Source organism: Dunckerocampus dactyliophorus, chromosome 9 (assembly GCF_027744805.1).
Source record: "Dunckerocampus dactyliophorus isolate RoL2022-P2 chromosome 9, RoL_Ddac_1.1, whole genome shotgun sequence".
In the NCBI taxonomy this organism is placed as follows: Eukaryota; Metazoa; Chordata; class Actinopteri; order Syngnathiformes; family Syngnathidae; genus Dunckerocampus; species Dunckerocampus dactyliophorus.
The window spans coordinates 22,007,061-22,031,093 of NC_072827.1; the positions used below are offsets into that span (position 1 = coordinate 22,007,061).

The window sequence follows — 24,033 nt, forward strand, 5'->3', positions numbered from 1 at the left end:
TTTACATCATACTACATGCGAGACGTTTCTTTAGTTATTTGCATTTGCCAGTGGTTAACTTCTTTATACACTTATGTGATAAGTAAGAGTGTTTTTCCCTTTGGCAAGTATTTGACTGTTTTTAACATTTTTGATTTTTCTTGGGCTTTTTTGACACCATAGTGTACACTCGTTATGCAGCTATTTCTGTTGTACATGTATAACACATAGGGTTGGTTGTCACAAGATTTCTCGTTTAAAAAAAAAAAAAAGTCTCATGGGCACTGGGACGATAATCAATAAATTAATCACACAAATGAAAATTAACTCGAACTAATTTTGCCGGCCTCAATATATTGCCGTGCGCATGCGTGTTTGTTTTCCTCGTCTCTCGCCTCAGGCAGGAAGAGAGTCCACTGGAGGGAAGGTGGGTGGAGTGTCTTGCCCAAGGACTCAACAACAGTGACTGAAATGGAGGAAGAGAACCACCAACAGGCCCTGGACGACCTGCTCCCCCCCGAGCCACTGCCGCCGATGTTTGCTGATAATGTTCGCTGAACATATCTTGACTTGCGGCAAACGCTACAACTTATCTTTGCAAAAGAATTTGCATTTGATGATTTGCGTGGCGTTGATTTTTCCTGCCGAGTATTTCCAAGCGATGGCAAGAGTTGGGGAACGTGTCAGCAACACACACAAACTCCCAAAACAACTCCATGAAAAAGCATGGATCTGGCTGACTCTGCACTTCTGTAATAAGGATGACAAGCCGCAAATGATTTTTTACTTTAAGAAAGGTTAAAAATACGGGTCGGGAAGATGCCGGGAAAGAAGGACAAAATTGTGCTGTTGTGATGTAATAATGATGAAGAGTAAAGTAAGTGATTAAGTAGTAAATGTTCCATAAGCATTCTGATGCCACATTTATGTGTCATTTTACAACCAAGAAGAAATGTGGAACACCTGAAGAACCTTCCACTTCCTAAAAACATTCATCTCTTAACAATGCACAGACTGCCTTGCGCTACATTTCTTATCTGATGAGAAATACTTTAAAAAAGTGCCCGACAAGAGGGCAAGCCTCCCAACTGTAGCTCCTCTAGTCCTTCTTACTGTAAATTGGTTTGAAGATTTCCATTTTTAATAAAACAAATTTCATTAATCAAAGTTTATTGCTGTTGTCACAACACCATGACCAACTCATGATGGGCCCGCATGCAGAGCAAAGCAGCCACTCATACTTCCTGCTAGCTGTTAGCATGCTAGCTATTAATATTTGTTGGCATTGACAATTTTGGGGATTCTCCCAAATTAAAACAGGTGGCAGTTAAGACATTGCATACATTGTACCTACCTTGCTAGGTGACAGGTTTAGCATTTTAACCTATTTAAACATTACATTGACATTTAGCACTTTAGAAGCCATCTGTTGAAGCTAAAGATCTTCCCATGTTAGCACAATATATCCAGGCAGGTTGCTTGCACTTCTATTTAAAATGTTTAAAAGGCAAATCCCAAAAGCCAAGTCGATCTCAAATGCCAGCGAGCAGGTCCATTCAAAATTTCTGCAGGAATTTTTCTGGTTTCAAATTGTAATCCAAATAGTTACACTTACAGCCCATTTTTGTGAGCGTATAGCTACGTTGCACAGTCGTGCCATTAAATTGTGATGTTAGGTCCTTCCATCCCTCAGTGTAGCACTACTCAACCTACTAGTGAGATTCTTTGAACTCATTCATCATTTTAAGTCCTTCAGATGAATAAACACTGTGTATATTTGGCTATAATGCTAATATTTAAATTAATTCCCTCATTAAATGCAGCCAATTTAAGTGTTTGCGGCACTAGGGCTGAAAACACTTAGCTGCTCTGAATCACACAATATTATTCTACGTAGAGTGACTAAACATCCTATTTTCCCAGGACATGTCCTGTTTTTATGTCCTGTCCCCGCCGTCCTGGGGGGCCAGGGTTTTAGAAAAAGCAGAAATATGCATGGAATTAATCCTCTGATGCTTGCCGAGTTGAAGTCTCGTAAAATATTCCCAAAAATATTGGTTACATTCCAAAGTTTAACAAGCATTTGCCCTCTGGTTCCTGTGTCTTTCTGTCTTTGGAATCATTTTTGAATCCACACAGAAGAGGCATACTTGAAATGTACTGAAATTGCAGTATAAGGCATCTTCGGAGGAAACTTCGAGTATCATTTGAGTATCTCAGTGTCTTGGTTTTTGGTAAAGAAGATACGGTCAAGCTAACCCACATGGCATGAAGTCATTCATTAAAACATAAGTAAAAGTGTCTACCCAAGTAAAGATCCTGCTATCTGACAGGAGCACTTCACTGCTTTTAAGAAGCAAAAAGAAAAAAAAACAACAAAAAATGACCCAATGTCCGTGAATGCATCTCACGTTCTTTTTCTTGTTAGTCACTTGCTATGAGGCCACAAGGTGCGGGCCATGTTTATGCGGGGGCCTAACGTGCCGTCCGTCCGACACACAGCTGCAGACGTCTGCTGGAGAAGAAAACGCCATAAAGGGAGGGACAGTGTCTCGACGCTGCAACTCACACTGTGTTGCAAAGAGTCCCTTATATGAGAAGTTTGAGTTTAAACATTTCTGCAATTTGGGTCACCGCTTGTCATTGGGGGGCACATGGTGGGTCCCACAGCCAAACCAGCTGAGAACCACTGTCCTATAAGACAGGCTATGCTGCTGTTTTTCGGAATTTGCTGCAAAAACAGTGTCTCCGTGGTTTTAAGCTGAATTGGTGGGCAGGTCTGATGTCATCTACGGTGCTGATTTGTCACGTGTGCTGCCGTTAAGCGCCCTGGTGATAAAAGACAATGTGTAAACGTTGCCAAACAGACAACCTGGTTTATTATTACCATTCCACTCCATCCACCACAGTTATTACAGAGCAGATTGACAAGTTAAGCTTTATATATATATATATTTATCCATATATATATATATATATATATTTATCCATATATATATATATATATATATATATATATATATATATATATATATATATATATATATATATATATATATATATATATATATATATATTATATAATAGCAGCTGTTTTCCCCCCTCCAACAAAAAAAAAACAACCCACCCATCAGGCCTCCTTCGCAAAAGGGAAAAGTGTTACAAATGTACATTATTATCTTTTGGTGTGAAGGGCGACCCCTTCAAGGTGATGTCTCGCTGAGGTTGGTTGTTAAGATTTGGTAGGTACTATAAATAAGACGTACATAATCGCTGGCTTCTTGTTGCTGTGACAACAGAAGGAGATCATTAGAAGAGCAGGGAGCGTCGACTGTATAAAAATGTACAGTGGCTTTATTGACATACATTCCATAGTTTTTTTTTGTTTTGTTTTTTGAAACAGCTGCAAAATAGGAGGCACGCCCAGTATTGCACTTCATTCAAAGTTCTGGCTCCAAACACAAACCCAGAATGATCAAAGAAAGTGAGAAGTAGCAATACAGCCCATTTTTGAATAGTATTATATATACACAAGATTACATCCACCACTTTCCTTCCAAACAATAACAGTCTTATTACCCCCAATGATGTTTGTTGCCAATTCACGATGCACTTGACAGCTGAGAATACTGTACAAGGTTACCAAAAGTGTTTACGTACAACAATAAATGTAAGATAATTAGGAAGCTGGAAATACTGCCTGTTTCTTCTTTTCTTTTTAGACAAAAAGTGATCAGGAGGTGTGCAACGTCTATAGAAGCCGAGGGAATACGACGGCCGCATGCAAACACACCACAGGTTATCTTCTTTTTCTTTTTTTTAAATAAATCATTGCTCGTTTTTTCAGGTTACTCTGCATCCCAAAGTCTGAATTGCTGACTGGTATAGGAGAGCACACCTGAGGACTCTGGGCTAGCCTAGGAACCTGGACCCGTTTATCCCGAGAGGGGGTGGAGACGCAGGATGACGCCAAGCTTCACGCGCTGAGCTCCAGCTGCTAACAGCTTGCGATCTAGCCAGAAATCACAGTGGACAAAGTGGTTTGCCAAGGTAGAAGGTCTTGGCTTTTTAGAAGGTGTGAGCATTCCTGCACACCCCGCAGCCCAAAGCGAACTCCTCCCCTGTTGGTGGGTGGACCACATGGAGAGGACATTCGGTCCCCTCCAGCTGCTTGCCTTTGGGACCTGGGACAAAAAAAAAAAAAAAGGGTCAGAGGGAAAGTTAGTCAGGAGTTAAAAGTGGAACCTCTAAAGCCGGGGTGCGCATGGCCGATTACAAAAAAGTGGAAGGCTGCAGTGTGTTACCTAATTCACGTATTTTCCAGAATATAAGTCGCACTTTTTTTCATGGTTTGGATGGTCCTGCTACTTGTACTCCGCAGCGGCTTATACGTATACTGTATGTTTATTTTCCACACTGACAGCCGCAAGAGGGCGCTCCAGGCCTTTGTGCCAGTGTTATATAGCATATGTTTCATGTTGTTACACGTCAATGCCCTTAGATGGCACTAATGTGTTAGGCATCTGTGGAATAAGTCTGTTGTATGGAGGAGCTGGCAGTTATGCTGCCGCTATGCTACAGACAAGATGTTGCCGCCCGCTCTGAAATAAAGCCACTCAAAACAAGAGATAAGTCTCTCTCTTTTTAATTGATATATGACAGGGGTCATATATCCCCACAACCCCCCCATCACCCCCATATGACTTACCTTTCAAGACGAAATGTCTGTTCTTGGGCTCCGATTTTACAAAATAAATTTCCCCCCAAAATGCGACTTATAGTTCTGTGCAATTTATATGTTTTTTTTTCTCGTCATTGTGCATTTTTGGCTAGTGCAACTTTTGGCCTATAAATGACCCCCTGAGCTGGACTTTCTTCCGGACACTCCTGCTTTAAAGTCAAATACTGTACAAGTCAGACTTTTTCCCCCATAGAAATAATGCAAGTAGCAATAACCTGTTCCAGGGTCAAACTGTGGCCATCATATAACATTAGTTATGTTTTAAAGTAACATTTCAACATTATAAGCTGTCATGCAAGTGTAAAAAGAAGTGAACCACTGTTACTAAAACAATAAAAAGTCGTAATTGTAATGACAAAGGCGACGACGATGCCACACCTCATTTTTTGGAACATTCTTACTTGTCATACAAGTGTCAGAAGAACTTAACCGCTGTTAATTGTGAAGTAGCAAATCATGAGTTGAGTCTGGCGAAGGTGACTTCTGTCATGAAAACAAATCCGAAGTATAGTGCAAAGATCAAACAGAATCAATACTGCTGGGTGGCGGGAGAAACCCATGCTACTGGTCCACGGGATACTAACCTTCGATCTATCTTTTGGAGTAGGTGTTACATAAAAGCCAAAGAAAAAACTACGTAAACACATGCTGACTACCAGATTAGCTGACATTGGCACTGTGCCAAATGGTGCAACTTTTATCTCCCAAAACGCTGACTTGTACGACCGTAGGAGCAGTTGGAGCGAGGGGTTGGTCCTTACCTGCGGGACAATGTGGCAGCTCCTCCTTGGGTACGCTGGTCATCCTCTGGAAGTCATCATGACAGGCGTTGCAGAAGTGTGTGGTGCCGAAGCAGAAGAACACGGCCACCGAGCAGCAGTATCGACATTTGTACTCCAGAAAGTCCGTGCCGTGTTTGGAACACATCTGGTGAGAGGACAGTGCCGATACATTACATTAGCATGGACTGAATGTGGTTGCAAAGAACATCTTGCTGCATAATGTATGGTTGGAAATGTAGTGTACTCCTCCATCACACGCATTCAAATATTGAGTCCACTTTGTTGCATTTATGAAATGTTTGTTTCAATATAATACATTGATTAAAGTACTCTCTTTCATTCATAATGTTTACATGTATGTCTGCTTCAAAAAAGTAAATTGTGTATTCATTTCTATAACACACATTTTGTCATACATTTTTAAGTTTGTCCAATATATTTCCGTAATAATATTAAGAACATAAGAATAATCATAATCATAATGATACTAATAATAAATACCAGTATACTCTGCATTGAACAACAAGTTTATAGTTAATTATAAATATCTATTAGATATGTATTATTATGATTATTATTTCATTATTAATTTGCTTCTATGTCATCTTAAAACTTTGGGTTTCTTAAAACCGTAAACCCATAAACTGCCACACATTGTAACTTTTGCCGTTTCAATATTATTTTAAAAATGTTATTTATAATAATAATTATAATAAAACCCTATTTTATATCATGGTATTTTATACCATCCTCAAAGATGGTGGACAAATCTAAAAAAATAAATAAATAAAAATGTATTACTAAATAAATTCTGATGGTTATTATTATACCTGTGATTCAATTAATTAATTACTATAGGGTTGTTGTTTTTTTTTTTTAAAGATTTGACTTTTTTTTTTTCCCTGGAAATTTTCTGCAAATGTACATACGTATGTATGTATGTATGTAGTATAAAAGTGGTTTTGTTGTAGTAAGGTCAGCTCAAATGAAACTGTCATCTTTGGTTCATGTTGAGAGCTCAAGTCCCGTGGCCACACATCTATTAAACTAGTGCTATGAGGACACGGACACTCCGATTAAAAACACGCTATAAATTATTCGGGGTGTGGTTGCCGGTATCATTTTACCCACCTGAGCCCTGGAGACATCTGAGCATGCGCCACATATCAGCTCGCTGGGGTCGTAGTCGTCACCTTGTCCTGCTTCTGCGTCACAACGGGCCTCTCCCCCGAAATAGGCCTTTAAAATAAAACCGTGTTAGCTCTCAAAGCCACATTTAAATGCTATGTTGTTTCTACAGTACCTTTTTGCACTTATAGCAGACGTAGTACGCGTATCTGTTCATGGCGAAGCCTGCAGGGTCGTTATGGAAACGTGCACCTGGCGTGGTGATGGCCTCGCTCTTATGCAGACCCTCGTACTCCAGTCTCATCAGCGCCTTCCTCCTCACGTCCTCGTAGAGCTCTTTGATGGGGTCCAGCAGGTCTTTGATCACAGAGTGGTTGATTTTGTTCTGTGGGGGGCGCAAAAATGACACAAGCACACAGGATGAAATTTTAAAATCCTCTTTAGTGACTTTTAAATGCTGTTCTAACAGTCACTTGCATCAGCCTGTTTATGAGCACTGAACGTGACAAAAAAAAAAAGCACCATCTCCCTCACTTGTTTCGTCCACTTTCGAGAGAAGAAGCACTCAAGGGTCGCTTTTGAATTTGAAGAAATTGAAAGAATCAGGCTTTGCTACACATCTTAAAATAAAACTCCTCCAACTGTCTTACAGAGATGGGGGCTCTGAGGCGGATGTGGAGATGGCTGATGAGTGCATGAATGCCTGGAGGTATAAAAGTAAAAGGAACACCATAGCTAATGTGGACATGCTGTAACATTTAAACATTGTTTTCATAAAATTATAAATTCTGAGTTGTTGTTTTCGTTCCAAAGAGGCAGAAAATCAGCAAAAACATTAAATTGAAAAACTGAAAGATACTTTTGTCCCTCACGTCTCTGGGAGATACTGTATGTCAAAAGTGGATAAAGTGCACACTACTGCTTCTTGGAGACAAACACTTGTTTGAGACAGGTGTGGACAAATACAATTAATTAGGATTAAAGCTACGGACACACAAAACAGCATGTTCCCAGTAGGGCTTACTAAAAGCACTAAATTCCAGCATCGAGGCTAGATTTTGGGCAACACACTTACATTACGCTATTGTGGCACCTCGGAGACTTATTCAAAACAGTTGAAAAATACTATAATATGAGATATTTAATCAGGTCCGGTTACCTCACCTTGCAAATTGGACACAACATGAAACCAAAAGTGATCCTGGGTCCGAGCCAGCGGTTCTCCAGAACACGACGGGTGCACTGAAGATGGAATACATGCGTGCAGTCCAGCTGGGAATAATAATAAAAAAGATCAATAATAAGAAACCAATGTAAAGATAAAAAAAAAAATGGATTCTCATAATGAGCTAACCTGTACTGCGGGGGCAGCAGAGAGCGCCTCGGTGAAGCAGATCATGCACATGTCGTCGGCGTCTTGTTTCAAGCAGCCAGTGTTCTTGTCGCAGCCATGCAGACACGGCAGGCAGGACTCCTCGTTCTTGACGCCACCGCACGGATGTCCGCAAGTGTGGGTCTTACTGCATGCCAGTTTGGAGTATTCCTGAGGGCAGGCAATTGGGAATTATTTTAAAAAAACAAGATTTTACATGAAAAAAAGTTATCAATTTGGAAAACCCACGCTAAAATACAGTATGTAATAAAATGTATTAATTTAATTAATATTAATTATATAATTTAATTTATAATTATTTTAACATTTTCAAACAGCCACCACACTGCAAAATGTAAACACTAAGCAAGATTAAATATCTGAACTCAAAGTAAAAAAGATTTCATTTTGACTAACAAGGTATTGTTTTCCTAATATGTGAGACTAACTTGCTTAACTTAAGTAATGTATAACAAAATCTGCTATGTTACCATGATGATAAGAATGTAAGACAATACCTCTTTTTAATACTGGAATTATATATTTTTTCCACAAACAAGGACAAAATTATTTATTTTTAAATCATGAATTCAACAACTGTAAGAGCTCAAATATAGGCTTTTCCACTTTTTTTGAGGGAAAAAAATACTTATACTGCCTTATATTTGGGTCAATACAGTATTTAAAACATGCAAGAACATGGTAAGAAAAAAATATATTGTTAACTAATTACTGTATTGACCCGAGTATAAGACACATTTTTTCCCCCCAGAAAAAACTCTGAAAAGACATCTTTTGTTAGGTGTCTAGGGATTGTGCATGCAAATAAGCATCGCCAAATAACTTCTTCCCAAGAGAGTTAAGAGTTTCTCGTCCTGTCACTCGTACACATCAGTGAACTGGCGACACAAACACCCAATGGAAAAAAAAAAAAAAAAAAAAAGTTTCAAATGTTGTTTGAAAACAACTAAAGTTATGTTGCTAATTTGCTGATAATGCTGATCTGAGAAGCAGATCACAACAGAACTGTTGAGCAGCTCAGAAATATGATTTTTTTTTGTAATCTACCGTTATTTTGCTGATATTGATTCATTTATGCTATTGATTTATCTTTCAAAATATCCAGAATCTTGCTTAAATTTCACTTTTTGCAGCATAAAAGCAGTCTGCGTCAGTTTACCTGACAGTCGGGGTCCGAGCAGACGCTTCCCACCGCCGACAGCTCTGTTCCGTTCCTTGTTCCGCAGAACCTGCATGCGTCCGAGCTGCTGGAAGTTGGTTTACCTAGAAAAACATGCCAGAGAGAATTAATGGGAAATGTTGCTGTGTGTTGTGTAGCATGTCTTACCTGTGTGCTCCCTAAACTCCACCATGGCCTTCATTGTTTTCGAGTCAGCCAGAGCCATGAGCCAGAAGAGCTTGGTCCGACCGCAACCTTCATGGAGGTCCACCTTGATGGCCTCCTCTTCCTCCTTGAACACCTGACGACCACGACATGAAAAGAAATTTAGCACTGAACGCCAATTTTCGAGTGCAGGAATACTTATACACTATTATGCTGACTTGTCTCTGGTGAGAGCGAGTACGCCGGTGCAAGTGTAGGAAGCGGTCACAGTCGGTGCAAAGGTTGCCACACATGTTGCACAGGATGATGGCCGCCGTCTCGCCGTCGTCGTGGTTGTCACACATGGGCTGTGGAACAAGAAGAAAGGCATTTATTGTTGTGGCCATGATGGGTATGTTCTTGAGAGGATCCTGTCATTCAATTTGGTTGACAATCCCCACAATGATAAAGTGTCACAGGTTCATCAACTTTTATCCAATGTAAGAGAATTTGAAAACTAACAGCTGTAACATCTAGATCTAATTCATCATACCCAAGTGGCAGCAATTGAAATCTCACCTGCATAATCCCATTTAACATGTTCAGAATGCTTACATCTTAGTCAGCAGACTCTGCATAAAGGATGAGGGTGCTGTTTCTACATTTTTTTTCTACTTTGTATGTTATAGTCCATACAGAGCAGCAGTTCTCATAACTTTAAATGATAGTGCTGTTTTGTTTTTCATCCATGAATTATGCCTCGTGTTCGTGTTTGGTACAAAAACACCACTGGATGACACTTTATATATCTATCTACCGTAAATGCTGCATTTAACACCTCTATTTAAATCGTCTCCAATAGTTTCATAGTCCCTAGCTTTATCAACCTCTGCAGGCACTTTAAAATGTTGATCATCTCACCATCTGCTTCTGCTGTCCATCTTTACCCATCCAGCGACCAGAGGACAGCCTGTCTACGTGGTCTTGGTCCAGCACACACAGGGAAGCTAAGGCGAGCCATAGCTAGCACAGAAAGAAAAGGAAATAACATGCTGATAAAACAGTACCATAGAAGAGGAATAGGGTTCCCTTACAGGTTACATAAGTGGCTTCATACCCTTGTGGTAGCAATGCAGCGCACTGGCGAGCGATGCTCCTCCTCCATTTTGGTGAGAGCTATGATAGTCTCGGCTATAGCATTTTTGGTGACTCGTGACCACGCGTCAGAAAGCTGTCCCTGCAAACAAACATGGCATGTCTAAAAAGTGTGGTCACAGTTAGTGAATTATTAGAAAGGAGTAGCTTACTCCTGCCATGTCTTTGACCAGCTTGATGATGATCTCTGCAATCTGAGGAGGAGTGGATCCTTTCATCCACCAGTGGCTCTCGCCCCGCCGGATGTAACTGGAGTTGAAGATCATGGGCAGCGTGACGGTGGTGACCCCTTTACCCGCAACCATGCCGGCCGTGCCCGAGATGGTGGTGCCTTTAGCCTTCAGCTGCACGGTGAGGGCTTTGGCAATACAGCCCAGGAACATGTCCAGGATGCCGAGCTTGTTCCAGTCGCCCTTCTCCGTGGAGTGGATGATGTCACTGATGTCCGCCGGCGGTAGGGACTTAACACCGATGATGCTGGCCAGTCGCACCGGCGTCACCTCAGGAAGGACGCGGCGGAGCAACGACGTCACCTGTGATAAGGCGCGAACAAGCAGTCACAATAATGCTACGGTACATCCCAAAAAAATAGGAAACAATGGAATTTTATGGCGCAGGGTGTATTGCACCATGCTTCAGCACGGTTGCCCTTCCTTGTGTGGATATCATTATTTTCATTATGCAAGGTGTTGGTGTTAAAATATAACTGGCGGGAGGAACGGGCACTGTACTATAGGTACTGGCTCTGTGCTTGCCCAGGCCCAAGCACAGTTGTTCTCACCGTGCTTGAGCACATTTTTGTATTGAGTACAAGAAATGAATGTTTATTCATGACTGTCCAATCACTTTCATGGATCTAACTATGACACACTTACAATGTGCATGTGCTTGTGCATAAACAAGTGTATCATTCTTCTACATCTAACTGTGCAGGGGCCTAGTAAGCATACTGTGCTTGAGCACATTTTTGGAGTGACAACAAGCAGAGTTTTACTGTACCTATGGCACAATGAAACAAGACATTCCATCCAGCGCTAGAGCACAATTGACACCTAGAGTTCAGTTCCTTTGACAAGTGTGAACACTCCAATCCAGGCTCATGCAAGGCACACTCAATGAGCAAAATAAACACAAAAAGCATGCGCACAAGCAGCAACGTGTTGTGTAGTAATACGATTGTGCCTTATGCTAATCCACGAGCACACGCACGTGTCATATAACTAATGATGCAGTAATACAATGTTGTATTTTTAAGTGGTGAGACATGCACAAACACGCCAGTTGCCCACCTGTCGCTGCACTCGCGGGGAGGCCGTGTGCAGCAGCGAGAACAGGTCCTGCATGAGTGTTAGCTGCTGTGCGAGGTACTGGCGGCCAACGTTGGAGCCACTCAGTGCCAGGACCATGGAGAGCAGCTCAAAGCAGTAAGCGTCCGAGGAGGCGTCGTCATCGCTGGGCTGTGAGTTGGCGTTCTCTTTGCTGGAGATGGCGTGCTCCCACTCCTCTCGGACGCGTGTGGCCTCCATGCGGATGGCCTGGACGATATGTGCGCACACCTGGGAAAAAAAGACACATGTTAAGGTATTTTTCCTTAGAAGGAAATGCAATCCTGCGGATTGTTTTGAAGCTGACCTGTTTCTGCAAGTTGGTCAGTTTACTTCTGCTGAAAATGATGCCAACCATGTGCTCTTTGAGATCTGCATCTGACGGCACCTTTTAAAAAAGAATGCAATGCAAAACACATCAAATTAGGTGACTTTAATCATTTGAGAAGTATATGGATGAACTTTTTTTAGTGCAAACCTTCTCCTCTCCTTCTGGAGATGAAAGCAAATTTTTCTCTTCCTGCTCAGGAGTGGGCTCTGCATCTCCACAAATTAGCTTCCCGAAAACCTAAGTGTACATAAAAAAGACATCTTGGTACCACAGATCACAGACTGTGCCTGTGCCAAAGAGCCTAAAACCAAGCAAGACAAACCTGTGAGGTGATGAGGCGAAACACGCGTAGAGTTTCAGCCTCGCAGTTCCTCTGCTGCGCCATGCTGGCCGAGATCTGTCCCACAATCTTGATGCTGTCGCCCTCCTTCCAGCCCAGCACCTTCACCTGGCGCACCCTTAAGGTGTTCTCTGGTCCTTTCAGCTCCACCTTGATCACGTGGTGATCTCCGCCGGGGAGCTCACTCGTCACCCAGCCCATGTGACGCGAGTCGAGGTCAACCTGGGACCACAAGAGTTTCAGTTTAGAGTTCTCGCTATGAAGATGGGTAAATAGCTAACATCCCTTTTATGACACCATTTGTCATGAAAGTAACACCCTCAACTGCTTTGAATGCAAGACTATTGGGTTGAAAACATGTGAACTGATCGTAACGTGTCTATTACATACCTCACCTATATCAAACTGCCTCACAGATCATCCCACTTGACTTGTGACACCATTTATCGCAAACGTCTAAGAAGTAATACCTTCAACGTGTATGTGAGCATAGTCTATCAGATTGAACAACATATTTTCTAGTGTATCACACTAGGATGACTTGTCCCAAGTATACCAGCCACGGCCTCACCTATTAACATCCCACTTCTGACACAATTACAAGTCTACCAAAATGCGTTGTACAAATAAAGACCTCTTCTGGAGTCAATGCCTTATCTTTAATAAACACCTTGTACTTTCTACATTTGAGTTAATTAGTTAATTCACCTGTTTAATTCTGCAGAGGTCTTCCATAGCCTTTCCACACAGGAATGTCACAGATGTCACTTTGTTCTGTGGTCGACAGAAGAAAAACAAAATCACCCCGGGTTCCTTCAATAAACCTTTGTGTGTTCTTGTTGTTGTGTCTCCTTACCCCGATGTCTCTGGAGTTGTCCACATGAACAGAAACGTTAGAAGCGTTGATGCCTTTTACGCAGCTAATGGTGATGCTCTTCGTCTTGTTCTTGTCCTCGTCTCCAGATTCCCAGAAGGTCTCAGTGGAACCGTCTGTGAGGCTGCCGATCATGGCAGGACGACTGGACGTCTTCATGTCCACCACGCTGGTCAGGTCCTTCAGGCATGTCACCAGGCAAAGATCCTGTCGGAGAAGATGCATCAGGTTAGCACATTTCGTCAGCAATAGCAGTATTTCAGCTACAGTATGTTCTTGCCTGGCTAATGGCTTCATAGCCTGATTGAATGCTGATGTTGAAGCTCTCCTCGCTGTCTCCATCATCTGACTTGGACAGTATGTTGTTGATGTGATGGAAAACATTGCTCTGGTGCAGGAACTGATGATCGGACTGCTTGAACTTGAGACTCCAGCACCTACAAGAGCGAGAGAAAAGATGACATCACAACCAGTCGAACGTGAAAACAGCTCCTGAAATAGGTAATGGTACCTTAGCGCCATCTGCTGGAGCGAGCTTCCACTAGGAAGTGACATCATGAGGTCGGAGATGGTCTGGAGGAGGCGGTGGAAGGTGTGAGGGAGTGGGTGAGCTGCCTCCCCGGCGATGACAATGTCTGACAGAGGGTGCTCGCACACGCCAAGGTCTCGTTCCTGGAACAGGACACACAATAAGACAATGCAGACAACAAAAATAAAGAAGCCGATCGTTTATGTAACTCATCACCTGTTCAAGGTTCTCCTTGTTTCCCTTGTTCTCGTCCTCTTCCTCGTCCTCGGGCTCGAAAGGAGATGGAGTGAGGGAGGCTACAAAGTGCCACAGGATGTCATGCAGAGAAGTGGTCTGGATCACGTTGCAGAGAAGCCAGTTGAATGCCTGGTGGTATCACAGAATACACAATTAACACTATAACATTATTATGTACATTATGAACACATCCATAACACATCCTAGATCTGAATTAATGAAATATTCTTATGAAATACTTTTGTCTTAGTATATAGTACATAGTAGTAGTACATAGTTGAATGTGCTGGCAACAAAATCACACAAAAATGATCAATGGAAATCAAATTTATTAACCCATGGAGGCCTGGATTTGGAGTCACACTCAAAATTAAAGTGGAAAAACACACCACCTGTTGTCTATTCCATTTGCTCAACAGATTGTGAAATTGATTTGTGAATCTGTGTTGCTTCCTAAGTGGACAGTTTGAATAATGGCGCAGCCCTTTTGACTTTTTTTTTCCAGCAGTGTATTGTTTATATATATATATATATATATATATATATATATATATATATATATATATATATATATATATATATATATATATATATATATATATATATATATATATATATATAAGAAAACATCTTTCCTTGTTAGCATTCTATTATCTAGCAAACAAAATGGCAACTGGAACCAGAAGTTACGTCGCTCGTCTATGATGTCATCAGCAGTTCACTCTTAAGAATGTTAACACAAAACACGTTATTATAGTTTTAAAATTATATTTTTACATGCAAAAAACAATTCTAAATGCATATGAACAACAAATGAAAGGGGCAAATGAACACTTACAAATGAACGAATACTGTTCCCAAAGACACGACGTGACAGCTACACCATCATGGACACGTTTTGCCACGAGTTCTTTCTTGACTTCAGTAGTGTTTCTCGCCTTCTTTATCAAACTGTTGGCATCCATTTTGGATTACAGTATTGAGGTGAGAAACACTATTGAATTCAAGAAACAACTCATGTCAAAACAGGAAGGTGGTGGTGGTTGAGCTTGCTGTCACATCATGTCTTTGGGGACAGCCACATCAAGAATTGAGTCTTGAATGAAGGTAACCTTAAATGTTCGTTTATGCCTTTCATCCATCATGTACATGTATTTATATGCATTTCAAATCATTTTCTATCTGTCTGTCAAAGTGTAAAACTATAAAAACGTGTTTTGTGTTACCAGTTTTGGCTTTCTGGAGCAGATTAATTCGATTTACATTATTTCCTCTGGAAAAAAAATTGTTTGATTAGGGTCTGTTTCAGTTACAGTCAGACCTTCTGGAAAAAATTAATGACGCTAACCAAGGTAATGTAATTGTAATTAATTGAGATGCATTTATATTGTACAACACAGCAGCGAGAGATTTTATTGTTGTAGATAATATTGTAATAGCGGTAAGGCACAAACTGCTCAACCAGTTTTAATACCACTGATGAGTTAATTGCAAACAACAGTTCGGCAAGTACAACACACCCAATTGGTGCATTGCCAGTATGGCAAGTTTGAGGCAAAACTGCCATTGTGGGCATGAGGGATCTTTGTTAGTCACAGGAGGTGCCATACAGTCAATATAGAAACTTATGTCAATGCTAGAGCTGATGCACGTTGATGAAGTTTGGAGGAAAAACCCACTTTGAGAGGCAGGGCTATTGATTGTCACCATATACTATATGTGATTAGCAAGTTTGAACTGATTTATGAGGGATCCATCAAGTCTGGAGTCTACTGTTACACTACAGCTGAGTACAGTACAGGCACAGACCTTTGCACATCACATCACGTTTGACAATGGATGTTATAACAGCTGCAAATGACGAGATCACCTCCAAGATATATTTTCAGTTACACGGGCTGCTCGGTTTCCAATAACTGCTGTACCTCCATGGCAAACACCCGGCAGGCAGATTTCCTCAGCGCATGCCTCATAGCCACTTCCAGGCCTTCCAGATCGTGATGCTGAATGACAAACGCCAGGACAGGCCACTGGAAGTTCCTCTCCCCTTTGCTGAGGGAACCGTGGGCGGAGATCAACCTGGACAGCTCTGGAGATGGGTGCCGCAAAAGCGAAGAGCCAACCTCTGGAAAGGAGACAGGCTCATTAAAAAAATGATGCGCTAATATTGCCTGCAATCATTCAATGGATGCACGCTGAATACCCGCATCACCGCTGTGTACTCTGCGTCTTGGCACGGCTTTGACTCGGGCTGGAGAGGGCGAGTGCTGCTTGTCGTACTCTGAGGCCACGACAGAGTAAGACCGCTGGAAAACAGTGCGCTTGGCCGTGTCGCTGTCTGTGATGGGGCTGGTCTCCAGACTGAGCGGACAGACAAAATGTAATTAGACAAAGACAGCCAATTTCAATCTTTTGGGAGTTAAAAAAAATACAAATAAAAGATGACCACTGTTTTTGTGTTGTTTGGTGACTCTGCTTCATTGATCACCATTATCTTAAAATTAGCATCAGAACACCATCTCTTGTTGTTTTCTAACTTGCCAACAGCCTTTTCCTTGGCACACACATCAGCGAGGGCCTCACCTGGTCTCACAACACCCAGCAAATTATGAAGAAGTCCCAAAGGAGACTGTACTTCCTGAGAAAACTGAGGAAATTTGGCATGTCCACCAAAATCCTGAGTTGCTTCTACAGATGCACTATGGAAAGTGTCCTTACAGCCTCCATCACTGTTTGGTACGGTAACCGACAACACGTGATAGGAAGGCACTCCAGCGGGTGATCAAGACCTCACAGAACATTGTTGGAGCAGCCCTCCCCTCACTGCAAGACATTTATAAAACTAGAGTCCTACGAAGAACACACAACCTCATCAAGGACAGCACACATCCACAACACTCATTCTTCACACTCCTACCGTCAAGCAGACGCTACAGGAGTTTGAAGTCCAGGACCACAAGACTGGCAAACAGCTTTTACCCACAGGCCATCAGACTTCTCAACGAAGCACTCACACACGCCGCACGCACACACACACACACACACACACACACACACACACACACACACACACACACACACACTTATAGCACTTTTATTTATTTATTTATTTGTATTAATGTCTCTTCTGTTGTTGTTGCTTAATTTATTGGTACATATGTTTCTTATGTTCTTATTCTTTCTTGTGTTTTCTTTCTTTTCTTGGGAGAATGAACAGACTAAGAATTTCATTGCATAGTATAACTGCCTGTTTTACTATGCATATGACAATAAAACTCTTGAATCTTTAAGACACATTTTTCCAGCTGGTCTCCATGTCGCTTGGTCACTGGTGCATGACAGGAAGAAAGTTTGCTTGGGGAGAAGTTACTCTGTACTCTGTGCCACCTGTTGGTTTGTATGTATAAATCTCTAGACCATGGGTCTCAAACCCAACTGAGGCCCGCTGAGGCAAAGTCTGGGTGAGGCTGGGCCGCATCAAGTATTCAATCCAAAATCACTTTTCAACCAACTAGTCAGCAAACAACAGTCGGACCCAAAATGTCATAAAAGAAATAACACTATAACCATCACACAGCAAGTTCACACACAACAGGTAGGTAACACATACACAGGGCAACTGCTCTTACTAGTGGAGGATAATACATTATGTTAACTCAAAACACAAAACTTTAGCGTCTTTTTACAAAACAAGAGCAGCAAATAATGCTGGGAAGCCGGAAAGACTCCCAGCATGCTTTAGCCACAAAATATGGCAATATGAGCCCTAAAACAAAAAATATGTCTTTTCCAGACTTTTTTTCTTAAAAAAAACATCATACATTCAGGTCAATACGGTAATTGAGCCTGAAGATGTTTTACCTGGGTGGCATGGATTTCATGTTGCTCTCCGGCTCCTCAAACACATTAGGACAGGCGTCCGGGGTGACCGAAATGTAGGGTGCAGGAACAGATGTGGACCTCAAATACCTCATCTCATCTTGGAATAGATTGTCATCTTGATAGGCACCAAAGTTCTCTGTGTGTTGCCTTGAGGAACAGATAGGAGATCCTTAAATATACCTTGGTTTTAGCAATAATTGCATCTGGATTATAATTTAATTGCTACCTGGCAAGTGTCTGCAGGTAGAGGCAGCTCATCTTATTGGGCAGCTCCGCCGACACGCCCTCCTTGAGGCTTGGAAGCAGCTGGGAGTGCAACGGTCGAGGAGGGTGGTGGCACAGCATGCTGGGCTCGGCAGCGCTGCTGAGGGACAGTAGAAACAACGCGTTTGCCCGGATCACCTGGTGGGCCTCCATCGTGGGCAGGGCCCTTGGGGTCTTCACCTGCAGGGGCTTTTTCCTTGATTGTTTCACCTAGTAAGAAACAGAGATCAGGACTGATGACCTAATACGGCTTTGTCATTGGAACACCTGTCACAATTGACTGAAAAGCCATGTATAATTGGGCCCTGGAATACAGGAAATGCAAGGTTAACAGGTAGAAGTATATGCTACCTTCTCCCTGGCCGCAGTCTGTTTCTCCCTCAAGTATTTTTCCCGGCAGCGATCACACACCAGGTACCAGGTGCTGCCCCCTATGCCTCCGTCTCCGCAGTTGCCAGCCCAGCCACCGCAGAAGTGACCGATGCTGTTGTAGCCTTGGCCTCCAGCGTAGCGGCCACAGCCTGAAGAACAAAGGAGGAGGATGTTAATCCTTGTAGATTAGAGTCACTTTAATGGTTCAACATGTTTTCTTACCTGGATGAGCCTGTCTCATGTGATATGTGACAGGGTAAGGATGAGACTCCCCACACAGCTCACAGATGGTGTCCTTCTCCGGTCCGCCCATTGCGAGCTGCGCCATCTCCCCAAAGAGATTCCCCCTGGGCCGCACCTCCGCCTTCTCCCGTTTCTTCTTCTCCTTCTTGGACTTTTTACTGTCCTTTTCGTGCTCCTTCTTCTTGAGGATGGCACTTGATCCCGGGCTAGGGAAGATCATGTTCTGGGTGGCGGCTTTGATGGTGGCCAAAGAGATGTCCTCCCAGAATGCCACCAGATGCTGCAGTGTGAGAGGCAGGATGGATTTCGCTCTCATGGAGGGATGGGAGGTCATTTCGTATGTGACAGCGTCTGCTTTGCCGTCTTCACACTTTTCTGGCAGTGGAGGCTCCTTCAGCATAGACAGCACCTTGTTTTTGTTGATGCTGCCCATTTTGGAGATGTCTGGACCATGTGGGGCGATGTTAAACATGTTAAGTGCGGAGGAAATCTCCAAAGAGTGGCGGTTCTTGAGCTTGCTCTCCTTCTCCTCTGTGCCCTGCCCTCCGAGGGAACTGCGTATGGGTGCGTGTTCTTTGGTTAGGTCAGGGTTGAACTTGAGGAAAGACGAGCAGGCCATGGCGTCATGAACAATGCCTTCATGCCACAGGAACGCAGCAAATACTGCCCGTGCACATTCGGCCACAGATGGTGACATGGCCTGCTTGGCGGGCTCGCTGATCCTCTGCATGCTCTCACCTTTAAAAAGGGGACCTGATTTGTCCTTCTTTGGACGGGCATGCCTACTGGAGGTTTTGCGGCCGACCTTGGGCGAAGATCGGCTCTCAATCTCCTCCTTGACTGGTGCTTTGCCAATGCTGAAGTGCACCTTGCAGGAGGCCTCCTCATTGTCCTGGACCTCCAGGTTTTCATCATTTGCGTCATCATTGGAGAGAAGAGCACTGGAGGAACACACCTCCACCACTTCGCTGTGCAAGTTTTCTTGGGTCACGTGGGAGGAAGGAACGCGGTTTTCCACGTTACCCACCATGCCTTGATTTGGATCTCTGGGAGACAATTTTTGCTTCGGGGAGGTGGACCGGCCCCTTAATGGCTCTGTAAGAGGAATCTTCTTCTTTCGAAGGGTGTCTGGGTCCAGAGTGTACGAATCTGACTTGGATCTCTCTCTGGGCGGTTCAAGCCGTGCTTTGGAAGAGGGACTAACCTTAGGTGGGAGGTTCTTGTCGTGGGAAGAGGAATTCTGGGTCGAGGTGCTGGAAGGACTGGACCTCCCCGATGAGGATACTCCTTTTTGTTTAGGAGAGGACGAACGAGAGCCGGCGTTGGGCGACTCGGCCCGATAGCCCGATGTTCTTCCGTCTGACTTCAAGGCCTGGAGAGTGTTGTGATTGGGCGAGTGAGAGCGGCCATGAGAGTCAGAGCGCAGTTTGGCCGTATCAGACCGCAGGATGAGGGCATCGCCTCCCGAGAGCGGCCCCTCGCCCATCTTTACTCGACTGTGTTCGGATGTGCGGCTTCCTCGACTCTCCTGTTTGGGGGAACGGTTTTCCTGGCGGTGTTTGGAGGCTGGGGACATGGACCGCGCACCAGGCAGCAGGTTCCCTCGTTCACCTAGATGTTAACAATTCATACATCAGAACACAAAACTCCACAGGAAACACTACACATTTAAAGGGGACATATGATGCCCATTCCCAGATGTTACATATAAATACATTATCTGCAGGCTATTTTTATGGCATTGTCTATATGGCACGTCTATGTTCTGCTCGCATGTGCTAATGCATGAGCAAATGTGCCTTGGGTTTTGATTTTGAGGTGTAGTGAGCTTGTTTATTTTTAGTATGCACGGTGGCAGTTATAGTATATGGCATCTTCAGATGTGCGTGTGCATGAGCAAGCCCATCTTGGGCTTTCATTTTGCTCATTATTCTGAATATACATTATGTGTTTATTTCTATTATGGAAAGTGGCGGTTAACATCATAAATAACTGCCGGGAGGATCACATGAATTATATGACACATCTACAGTAAGTTCCAAGGGTGCATGTGATCGTGCGTAAGCAAGCAACTTTGTGGGTTATTTTGAATTTTTCTGTTCATTTCTTTTCTGCAAGGTGGCAGTTATCATTTAACTGGCAGGAGCAATGATCACAATAATATGGCACATCTACGTTGTGTGCACTAGAGGTGTCATAAGACACCCAGCTCACGAGATGAGACGATACACAAGATTGCGTCCACGAGAACGAGACCATACAAGATTTTAACATTCATTTTCAGAAAGGTTTTAAGAAAAGTACAATGTCTCCCCCAATACAGACAAAGCGACTATATAACTGACAAGAGAGTTCACTCCGTTCATGCCATTGTTCTATGGAACGCCGTTGTTCTAAGTGTCTAGGTGCTGAACCAATGCACAGAGTGAACTCTCATCCTGCCTATTTGGAGGTGAGACACGAGGAAAACAGACATGCATGCACATGCCAATATATGGAGGCTGGCAAAATGATTGAGTTCATTTTCATTCATCGTGTGATTACATTTTTCATTATGATGTGACAGTTTTTTTCTGAAAGACAAATCACGTTTTATTTATTGCGTGATCTTGTGACACCCATAGTGTGCACTCGTACTCGTGCATGAACAAGTGTACCTTGGGCTTTGATTTTGTGAATAAGTCTTTATTTCTTTATGCAAGTAATATTACCGTCCCTTGCAATTAGTAAAAACCAACCACTGTCTTTTCTAAAAGTAGCTTCCTTATTACATCTGAGAAATGAACAAGCATGATAGATTCCCCTTTTATAGTTCACTGACAAAATTCTACTCTGAAATGTGATATAAAAATATGTTGTCAACTAATATAAAAGGTAGGAAGATGAACACGTTCTATCTGGAAAGATGAAGGATGCATATGAGTATGTAGTGAATGGTTTTGTCATGTCATGATTAGATCCCTGCATTTAGACCAACCAAGACCAACTTTTTGGAAGTGTCAAAAGCTTAAGCCAATTCGCAAATGTTAATGACAAACACATTAAACCCGCATTCGTCGACCCACCCTCTGACTTGTCTGAGGGAGGCATGCATGATCTTCTTTATTACCCACCCTTTTGCTTCAGAGCGAGAGATGAGAGAGCAGTACCATGCCCGGCCGCGGACACGCTGCTTTTGTGCACACGCTCGCGAGAAGCAAGGCTGCGCGTTGAACCATCTACAGCGGAAAACAATGGCAGGTAAACAAACAAGGCATGGAATGCGAACAAGGCCACCAGAGTGAGAGATAAAGAGAGAAAGCACAAAACAGGCAATGGGCTCAAAAAGGCAATGCATTCAAGTGTTAAAAGAGAAAATGATAAGAGAGAAATTAGAGAGAGAAAAAACAACAGGCAGAAAATAAGTAGCATGACAAGAAATGCCCGACAGAAAAAAAAAATAGAGAAGCTCAGCTCTTGGTAAAAACCTACATTGGGTCATTGTCTAATGCTTTTTCCCACTGACTAATACGTTCTATGATAACTAAAGTTACTTTTGTGTGCAAATGCAGCGAGGCCCTTGGCTGGTTTGGGCGAGCAGTGAATGCAAACGGTAGCGATGGTAAATCTGCAATGGATGCCAAATCAGGAAATGTCTCAACAATCATCAGAGCAAGCAAAAAATAAAAAGTAAATGAAAAATAAATCAACTCAGCCTCTTAAGTCAGCACATGCCGATGTAAATCTATTTTAACAAGACCTTTAGCTTAAAAAGGAGTCCAACTCTTGTTTTCAAAAAGGTGGAGTACCATATTTCCTCATATAGTGTTTACTCAACTGCAGAGAGTAGCAAGCATTTATTAGTGTAGATTTCTTGCATTTAAATAGCATTAAGTGATGTCATTTTTAGGCCAATAAATGATCACTAAAATATTCTATTAAAATAGAAAATGTATTCTGCAGAGAGTACCAGGTGTTTAATAGTGGTAAAGATTTATCGCATTTCTTAAAAATAGAAACGTTAAATTATAATGCAGTAGATCTCCACCTATTCACGGTTCAGCATTTATGTTCCTACATATTCCGGTTTCCTTTCTCTACTTTAAAGGGCGCTGTCTCACAAGCCAATTCACTCACATTTTCCAGTACGAAGATGCTTTGACGAGACGTGATGTTGTGTGACTGCTTCTGTAAGTATGTCTGTTATATTGTATGCCTGTAATTGTTTCTTAATGTGTAAAGCGGAATTCAAAATGTGTTTCATAACTGTGATTAGGCATACGATAGGTTTTAAGAGTATTAAAAACAGGCATTTTTAGGGCTTTTTATAGGTGCACCTATTATTCACGTTTTTTTGCCATTAGTGCAGTCTTGGAACGTGAGCCCAGCGAACGGCAGGGATCTATTGTGTATCTTTTCAATGTTATTCAAATAAATTCTACTGAAACTACTGCATAACAATATAAAACGTGTTTGTAATAAATATTAGATGTTTGATGTCTTCCAGAACACATGGAAGTATCAGTCATGTAGCGATATATATTTTTGTAAGAGTTGAAAAAGGCATCTAAATGAGGTGCGGCATTTATTTAAATGCAATATGAGAGATTCATTGAGGCATGGCATCCATCAGAGCGGAAGCAACTATTTGAGGAATTATGGTACGTTTATTTCAATCCAGTGTCACCTCTGAGTGCTTAAAACAAGACAATGGAGGACATTCCACCTGAAGGAGCAACACATAACTGCGTCACAACATGTTGCCCTTCAGAGGAACAAGCAGTGATGATGGAAAGAGAGTGAATGACGGCAACGAGGGAGGGAGGGAAATAAATGAATAAAATAGCAGCATCCGTTGGAGCAGGAGCTGTCTAATCGTTGGACACACTTACTCAGAAGCTGTGGTTGCGGCTGAGACAGTTGGGAGGAGGACTGTCCAAACACAAATGGACTGTGGACAAGGGAAGAGGAAGAAGAGGAGGAGGAGGACGAGGAGGAGGAGGCGGAGGAAGAGGAGGATAAGGAGGAGGAGGGAGGTTGTGCGGCTTGCTCAAACACTGAGGAAGGAGCTGCTGAGTGGAAGGGCCCAGACTGAATGGAATTCAGTATGGCGCTCAGCCGGTCACCTGCAAACATGGAGACAGAGGAGGTGGAGAAACTACAGATTCAACTAGGG

General features: G+C 42.6%; 1 protein-coding gene across 17 annotated transcripts in view; it reads right to left on the reverse strand.

Moving 5' to 3' along the window:
- Positions 1-3,315: 3,315 nt before the first annotated feature.
- The window catches only part of mycbp2 (MYC binding protein 2), an 87,873-nt gene continuing 67,155 nt past the window's right edge, over positions 3,316-24,033 (reverse strand). For 12 of the 17 annotated variants that reach the window (XM_054786400.1, XM_054786403.1, XM_054786401.1 and 9 more), the window contains 29 exons: positions 23,750-23,983; positions 21,992-22,096; positions 18,858-20,489; positions 18,615-18,784; positions 18,226-18,473; positions 17,979-18,146; positions 16,321-16,478; positions 16,043-16,242; positions 14,097-14,246; positions 13,863-14,023; positions 13,632-13,788; positions 13,334-13,558; positions 13,186-13,251; positions 12,460-12,699; positions 12,285-12,374; positions 12,114-12,194; positions 11,771-12,037; positions 10,634-11,014; positions 10,444-10,563; positions 10,248-10,349; positions 9,566-9,694; positions 9,351-9,483; positions 9,183-9,286; positions 7,985-8,173; positions 7,795-7,902; positions 6,806-7,015; positions 6,634-6,741; positions 5,482-5,647; positions 3,316-4,163 (listed from right to left, as the gene is read on the reverse strand). In XM_054786400.1, coding sequence (XP_054642375.1) covers positions 4,048-4,163; positions 5,482-5,647; positions 6,634-6,741; positions 6,806-7,015; positions 7,795-7,902; positions 7,985-8,173; positions 9,183-9,286; positions 9,351-9,483; positions 9,566-9,694; positions 10,248-10,349; positions 10,444-10,563; positions 10,634-11,014; positions 11,771-12,037; positions 12,114-12,194; positions 12,285-12,374; positions 12,460-12,699; positions 13,186-13,251; positions 13,334-13,558; positions 13,632-13,788; positions 13,863-14,023; positions 14,097-14,246; positions 16,043-16,242; positions 16,321-16,478; positions 17,979-18,146; positions 18,226-18,473; positions 18,615-18,784; positions 18,858-20,489; positions 21,992-22,096; positions 23,750-23,983 — 6,218 coding nt within the window. In that variant the 3' untranslated portion in view covers positions 3,316-4,047. The remainder of the gene's footprint in view (positions 4,164-5,481; positions 5,648-6,633; positions 6,742-6,805; positions 7,016-7,794; positions 7,903-7,984; positions 8,174-9,182; positions 9,287-9,350; positions 9,484-9,565; positions 9,695-10,247; positions 10,350-10,443; positions 10,564-10,633; positions 11,015-11,770; positions 12,038-12,113; positions 12,195-12,284; positions 12,375-12,459; positions 12,700-13,185; positions 13,252-13,333; positions 13,559-13,631; positions 13,789-13,862; positions 14,024-14,096; positions 14,247-16,042; positions 16,243-16,320; positions 16,479-17,978; positions 18,147-18,225; positions 18,474-18,614; positions 18,785-18,857; positions 20,490-21,991; positions 22,097-23,749; positions 23,984-24,033) is intronic. The other 5 variants (XM_054786412.1, XM_054786409.1, XM_054786408.1 and 2 more) reach the window with 3 other exon arrangements.